Source organism: Arachis hypogaea, chromosome 6, assembly GCF_003086295.3.
Source record: "Arachis hypogaea cultivar Tifrunner chromosome 6, arahy.Tifrunner.gnm2.J5K5, whole genome shotgun sequence".
In the NCBI taxonomy this organism is placed as follows: Eukaryota; Viridiplantae; Streptophyta; class Magnoliopsida; order Fabales; family Fabaceae; genus Arachis; species Arachis hypogaea.
The window spans coordinates 17,657,640-17,664,949 of NC_092041.1; the positions used below are offsets into that span (position 1 = coordinate 17,657,640).

Here is a 7,310-nt window from a genome sequence, read left to right on the forward strand (position 1 = left end):
TTTTTAATTAAGTCTTTATACTTTTTTTTCTTTTTAATTGGGTCTTTAGATGTTAATTTTTTTTAATTTAGTCCATATTAACATTAAATATAAAAAAATAATAACGCGAGTAAATTGTGAAATTACTTGTATACCTTTATTTTTCACCTATAAGCACTTCATATTTCTAATTTTTTTGAGATTGTTCTTTTTCCCCATTTTTCATTCTTTCCAAATTTCGTTTTCCCAAACCTATGAATCAAAGTCAAGAAACATCTTTTATTCTCTCTTCGGAAAGTTGTGTTTTAAGAAGCTCCAACTCGAAGAAAAGAAGACACCTATATTTCTGTGGGGAGGCAGTAATTGTGCGTCCTTCGTCAGCCGTTTTTGACCATGGTAGGAGGTATGTTGCTTGTGAGAAGATTTTAAAATGCAACTTTTTTGAGTGGATTGGTAATAATAACAGTTCGAAGAATGAGTGACCAAAGAAAAAGAAAATGAGGGTTTAGTGTTTTTGTAGTGACACTCTAATTTTTCGAATATCTAGAACAACAAAAAATCCTAATAGAATATTTATTCTTACCCTAACAGAAGTTGCAAATTTTTCTAGTGAATTGAAGAAAGTGGTGCAACAAGAAGCATATCTGTTGCTATTAGAATTGTTGGAACACAAGATTATAGTAAGTTGGAGGCTGAAATGAGAAAATTAGATACACAAGATGTAACACCCTCACTATCAGAATGTCACGCTTTCGGCTGTGCTACTCTGATAGCAAGGAGTGTTACGACGACTTCATATACTTAATAATAAAATAGGAGCCTTTGACTCAAAATCGTATCACTGTTCTTTTTGAAAACCGGAAAAAGAATACTTTTTAAATAACAAAACAAACATATACATGTACAAAACTTCTTATTCGAGTAACTTATACATATTATATACATACAAATCATACAACTCCTATCCCTCTTACAAAAATTGCTAGAAATAAAGGCGAGGAAAAAATAAAAACTGAGGTAATACAAATTAATGTCGAATAAACAGAAATCGAATATAATTCTTTTGAAGCTTCGCCGCTCGTATCCTGAAAAGGTAAAGCTGTAGGGGGTGAGAACCTAACCACACGGTCTCATCACAGAGTTTCAGAATTGTCATAATAAGATATTTAAAGAGAAATCTATTTTTAAGCTCAGTGATGATTGTTCATCCTTTGAATCTTTTAAAAACCAACAACTAGTCATCCAAAAATCCTTTTTGAAAATCAATATTTAAATATCTAGAAATCCAAAACCTTTCTTTCAGTATAATAAAATCTTAATCAGAAATCAACTACGCAATCAATCAACACAATCATCAATTCAGCACCGAAGTAGTTCATTCTCAAAAGTAGCACATCAGGACAAACACAGGAAAAACAGACAAGGAAAGCACAAGTTTAAGTAGCAGTTACAACAAATAGTTCAGGTAGCAGTTAATAACAGTTTAACAATTAGGTGATGCGTGAGCATCTTTTCTATCTTTTCCTAGTGAATTTGCATTTACATTGTTGAGTTTAATCAAGAATTAATTATCTTTTAGCCACTATGGATGCTACTTTGAGTTTTATGCAATTCTGTTTATTTTAGATAACCTTTTGGTTGGATTTGATGGAGTTTCTACAGAAAAAGAGAAGAAGGCTATATAGGGTAGGAATGGCTTAGAGGATGGAGAGGAAGCTTGCACAAATGGAAGGAGCACAAGAATTAAAGGAGATGACCAGCGAGGAGCGACGCGTGCGCATACCTGACGCGTGCGCGTGATTTGGAGATTTGCACAGCGACGCGTGTGCGTACCTGACGTGACGCGTGACACACGAAGAAGACCATCGACGCGTACGCGTGACTGACGCGTACGCGTGACATGCACCGCGTGCAGAAAACGCTGATCGCTTTAATTAAATTCTGATTTAACTTTAATTTTTATTTTAAAATAGGAAAAGATATTATTTAGTTTTAAAAATTTATAATTTAAATTTATTAGGATTAGATATAAAAGAGAAAAAGAAACTTCTCTTCTAGGAGATTCCACCTTAGCCCAATTTACAGTTTACGAGAATCTTAGTTTTCACTCTTTTTTCATGAGCAACTAAACCTCCACTGTGAAGGTTAGGAGCTCTGTCTATTTGTATGGATTGATTCTATTGTTTTTGTATTTTAATTCATGTCCTGATTTATAATTCAAGAATTGTTTTCGTTCTTTATCTTATGAATTTAGGTGGAACGGAAGTATGACCCTCTTTCTAATTGAGTTCTTGTATAACTTGGAAAAGCTCTTTACTTGAATAACAGTTTGAAAACAATTTCTCATAAATTCTAATTATCTGGACTTAACGGATACATGACATATAATCCTCTTATATTTGGATAATTTGGATTTTTGTGGCATAATAACTAGAATTAAACTTCACCCCCTAATTGGGATTAATTGACCAAGAAATTGGCGGTTGATGAGAGTTAGAGGAGACTAGAAAGGTCTAAGGAATTAGGGTCTAGTCACATATAGTTTGCCATAAATTAAATCTTGCATGATTAAAATAAATTAATAAGAAAGGTCAATCCGAAAAATAGATAACTCTAAAACCTTAACTGCCTTTGCCTTCTCCCTATTGTTTTCCCAACTTATTTATTGCATGTCTTCTAATATTCTGAATTTACTGTTTAATGCTCTTTGAACTCTCAAACACCATTTTCTGTTTGTCTAACTAAGTAAATTAATCAACCATTGTTGCTTAGTCTATCAATCCTCGTGGGATTGACCCTCATTCACCTGAGGTACTACTTGATACGACCCGGTGCACTTGCCGGTTAGTTTATGGGTTATAAATTCCGCACCATTAGGCAAACCAAAACAAATTCAAACCCAAGCACAGCACACAAATGCATATGATGCATGCATGTCCTATGGATAATGAGCTCATCTGTCGGTTATACAGCCAACCCGACAAGTCCGGTTTGCTAAACCTTTGGACTATCCCCCGATGCGCATCCCCATGAGTTTATGCATAGCTTTTTCTCATATATATATATATATATCAAATCACTCAATGGGGGTACCATTCCCGGGAATTTATAAGTGTCCGGTCACCCTTACGTCGTAGGGTCAACAGAGTATCGAGTCTCAACCTGGAGCAAGTGGTGGCAAGCCACTGCATCTACCCAGGGAAACTCGTGTCTCAGATAATTCAAATTTATAAGCCATATGAATAATTCACTCATCATTCATCAATATCTATGTCATTCTCAATATCATCATCATTGGTCAACCTATATCTCATTTCCAAATTCATTCAAAAATCATATTTCAAAGTCAATCCTCATCATCCTTCTTTCTATTCCATTCATCAACAATCCCAATCCAAAACATAATTCTTTCTTTTCTAAATAAATCAATATTAAAACATATAATGTTTAAAAACTAATTTTTTTTAAATAATTACTTCAAACGAAACTTCCAATTTTATAAAATTTCGGCAGCATCTCCTCTAAAACTCGGACTCTGCCACCCTTTTTGGGTCCCATCCAAACATTTCTCAAACCCTTTCTCAACTATTTCTAAATCTCAATCATTTTTCAAAATTCAACCAGTTCCAATATCAATTTATTTTCAAATCGAACCAACTCTAATAATAAAACTCTTTTTAAAATCAAACCAACTCAAATATTAAATCATTTATAAAATCAGACTAACCCAAAATCAAACCGCTTCCAGAATCAATTTATTTTCATATCTCAAACCCAGTGTTTTAAAATAGCGGCCATGGTGGCGCTATGGCAGAATGGCGTGGCGGGATTTGGCCTTGCCGCCATACATAGGCCACCGCGACGTGCTTATCACGGTGGGACAAAAGGTGTCGCAATTGCGGTGGCGCCATGGCGGGCCGCCATGAAAATGGCAAAAATGGCGGGTTTTTCTGGATTTTTCAAAAAAATTCGAGGGTAATTGGGTAAATTTGCAAAACCCTAAATGATACATGTTAACCAGTTCAGCCGCTCCAATTCAAAAATGACTCTTCTTCTCTGAGCATCCAAAACGACTCTTTCTCTCTTCTCTTTGCCTCCCATTGCCTCCAATCTTAGCCACCGTCTGTCGCTGCCGTCTGTTGCCGCTCGTCGCCGACCGACACCGCCGCTCATCACCACAGTTCCCTCTTTTTCTGGTTCGTAGAAGTAACGACTCTTCCTTTTTTTCATTCTGTTCACTCACTTCGCTAGTTCACTGTCTCCATCTCTTCCCTCATAAACCTCTCTTCCTCCAATTTTTTTCCTTTCAACTAGGTTCACCATGTCAACTTCTAGACCAACCCATAATTTTGATGCCCCTACCTCTGCCTCTGCCCCTGTCTCTGCCTCTGCCTCTGCTGGCCATGCTACTGAAACTACTGCTCGTTCTGTAGCTGTTATTCGTGCCACTAGGATTGATCCTGGGTGGAAATACGTTAGTGCTGTAGAAGAGAAAAATACCAATGACACCATATGTAATTTTTGTGGAAAAATTATGAGAGGAGGAATTACACGGGCAAAGGAACACTTAATGATTAAGCTTGGGAATGTTGTTGGATGTAAAATGGTCCCAAAGGATGTTATTGCTGAATTATGAGAGTTTTACATCCAGAAAAAAATCGAGGAAGATAAAGTTCTACGCTGGCAAGCACCGAGGAACATAGTGTCAATGCTAGGGAGCTTGATTTAGATAGTTTGGGTTTTGAATTGTCAAAGGAAGATGCTCAAGGAATTGATGAAATTCCAAATCCAACTCCAATGGCAGCAGCTAGAGGGGGTGCAAGTTCTATAAGAGGTCCAATGAACTTGTTTATGAAAGGACCCGAAACTGCCATTGCAAGAAACAAAAAGGAGAAATTGAGGCAACAGAATATCAAGGAAGCATGTAATAAGGAAGTGGTTCGTAGAGTTCATCAATACATAGCCCGGTGGTTCTACCAAGCTGGGATTCCATTGAATCCAGTGAGGTTGAAGAGTTTTCAAGAAATGTTGTGGGCTGTTGGAAGCTTTGGTCCTAATTTACCTGCTCCCAGTTATCATGCTTTAAGGGTTCCACTCCTTAATGAGGAGTTAAAATACACCAAAGACTTTTTGAAGGGTCATAAGGAACAATGGAAAAAGTATGACTGCTTTATTATGTCAGATGCTTGGACGGATAAGAGACAATGGAGCATTATAATTTTCTTGTAAACTCTCCTACTGGAACAATGTTTTTTAAGTCTATTGATGCCTCTGATTATGTGAAGACGGATGAAAAAAATTTTGAGCTTCTTGATGGTATTGTTGAGAAAATTGGGGAGCAAAATGTTGTTCAAGTTGTAACTAACAACGGGAGCAACTATGTTTTAGCCGGTAAGTTGCTGATGGAGAAAAGACCGAATTTCTTTTGGATCCCATGTTCTGCCCATTGTTTGATTTGATGCTTGAAGACATTGGAAAGTTACCATTAATCCAAAAAACCATAAAAAGTGCCATTTCTTTGGTTAGCTTTACTTATAGTCACTCTAGCACTTTATCCATGTTGAGACCATTCACAAATGGCAAGGAATTGGTGAGGCATGTAGTCACCCGATTTGCCACTTCATTTCTCTCTTTGGAAAGACTTTATGAGAAGAAAGAAAATCTAAGAAGAATGTTCACTTCAGATGAGTGGGTAAAGAATAAGTTGTCGAGGGAGGCAAAGGGGAGGGAGACAATAAAGATTGTTATTAGGCCCTCCTTTTGAAATCATGTCAAGTACACCCTTAAGATCATGGGGCCTCTTGTTCGGGTGCTTCGACTTGTTGATGGGGAGAAGAAGCCACCAATGGGTTATATATATGAAGCAATGGAGAAGGCAAATGAATGCATCATGAAAATATTTTCTAATGATATGAGCAAATATTCTGAAGTTTTTAAAATCGTTGACAAAAGATAGAATTGCCAACTTCATCGTCAGTTGCATGCTGCTGGTCATTTTCTGAATCCGGAGTTGTTTTATGATAATCCTCGCATTGAGTTGGATTTAGAAGTTACAAAGGGGTGGTTTGAGTGCATCACTAGATTGGTGCCAAGTATAGCTGTGCAAGAGAAGATATTGGAGGAGCAAGCACTATATAAGGCTGGCTATGGACATTTTGGATCATCCTTTATAAAATCTCAAAGGAAAAAGCTTTCACCCGGTAAGATTGTTATAAATTTTACAAAGCTTTATAAATTTAGTTCGATTAAAGGCTTAGACAAATTTATTTTAATTTTATAGCATTTTGGTGGCAGACATATGGGCATGAAGCTCCAAACATGCGAGACCTTGCTATCAAGATCTTGAGCTTGACTTGTAGTGCTTCTAGATGTGAGTGCAATTGGAGTATATTTGAGCATATTCATACTAAGAAAAGAAATAGGCTTGATCATGAAAGGATGGAATGTTTGGTCTTCATAAAGTATAATCAACAATTCATCGAGAGGTACAACCTTAAAGATGAAGTTGACCCTATTGCACTCAATGACATTGATGAGTGTAATGAGTGGTTAGTGGGAGAAATTGAGACTGCCACCTTTCGAGATGATGATAATATGGATGATGATGCTGATTTGGTTCATCAAGATGACAACACTTTGAGTTGGAACCTTGTTTTTGAAGCAATGAGAGGACATGAGCCTACAACATATACTAGAAGACAACAAAATAAAAATAGAAAAGAACCTGCAATTGTAAGAGGTGGTGCAAAGGGTGGACCAAGTGGGTCTAAGGCTTCAAAAAAAGGAAAAGGAAAATCAGTAATTGTGGAAGAGGAAGAAGAACCAGAATTTGAAGATGAAGATGATTCTGAAAATGAAGAAAAACAAGAAGAGGAGATTCAATTCAATGATAATGAATCAGAGGATGATGAGGGGGTAGAGGGACACGATAATAATCGTGTTAATTTGGATGAATCTAATGAGAGCTAGAGTGTAGATGGTTTATAGTTTTTATGTTTTATGTCTTCTATTTTATGGCTTGCTTATGACTTTTGAGTTATGATATGAAATTGATGTTATATTTATATGCTAAATTTGCTACTATATTTGCTATATTAATTAGATATTTTATGACTAGAAAGTTGCTTATATAGATAGATTTTATAGTTTATTATATTTGCAATTTTTCTGCATATTTTTTTGTACATATATGTGTATTTTAGGTAATTCGCCATTTTCACCATTTTTCGCAACGCCATCCGCTATAACTTTATGGCGGATTTTTGGCTCACCGCCATGAGCCACCATCCGCAATAAAAACTATGCTCAAACCATCTCCAAAGTCGATTTAT

General features: G+C 36.3%; 2 protein-coding genes across 2 annotated transcripts; both read left to right on the forward strand.

Moving 5' to 3' along the window:
• The first annotated feature begins 5,225 nt into the window (after positions 1–5,225).
• On the forward strand, positions 5,226–5,743 carry LOC140173627 (uncharacterized). Its single transcript, XM_072198123.1, has 2 exons — positions 5,226–5,370; positions 5,448–5,743. The coding sequence occupies exons 1-2, from the start codon at positions 5,226–5,228 to the stop codon at positions 5,741–5,743; spliced, it is 441 nt and encodes a 146-aa protein (XP_072054224.1).
• Positions 5,744–5,770: 27 nt separating this feature from the next.
• On the forward strand, positions 5,771–6,948 carry LOC112805385 (uncharacterized). The gene is made up of 4 exons (XM_025847775.1): positions 5,771–5,854; positions 5,936–6,179; positions 6,260–6,739; positions 6,839–6,948. Exons 1-4 carry the CDS (start codon positions 5,771–5,773, stop codon positions 6,946–6,948), a joined length of 918 nt encoding a protein of 305 aa, XP_025703560.1.
• Positions 6,949–7,310: the final 362 nt, after the last annotated feature.

What these genes read in the sequence shown, in the direction of transcription:
- LOC140173627 (XM_072198123.1), top strand. Translation starts at nt 5,226, where the DNA reads ATGTTTTTTAAGTCTATTGATGCCTCTGATTATGTGAAGACGGATGAA. An exon ending in GAGCAACTATGTTTTAGCCG is followed by an intron (nt 5,371 to 5,447) that starts GTAAGTTGCTGA and finishes TGATGCTTGAAG; the next exon opens with ACATTGGAAAGTTACCATTA.
- LOC112805385 (XM_025847775.1), top strand. Translation starts at nt 5,771, where the DNA reads ATGGGGCCTCTTGTTCGGGTGCTTCGACTTGTTGATGGGGAGAAGAAG. An exon ending in AAGGAAAAAGCTTTCACCCG is followed by an intron (nt 6,180 to 6,259) that starts GTAAGATTGTTA and finishes TTAATTTTATAG; the next exon opens with CATTTTGGTGGCAGACATAT. An exon ending in TGGTGCAAAGGGTGGACCAA is followed by an intron (nt 6,740 to 6,838) that starts GTGGGTCTAAGG and finishes CTGAAAATGAAG; the next exon opens with AAAAACAAGAAGAGGAGATT.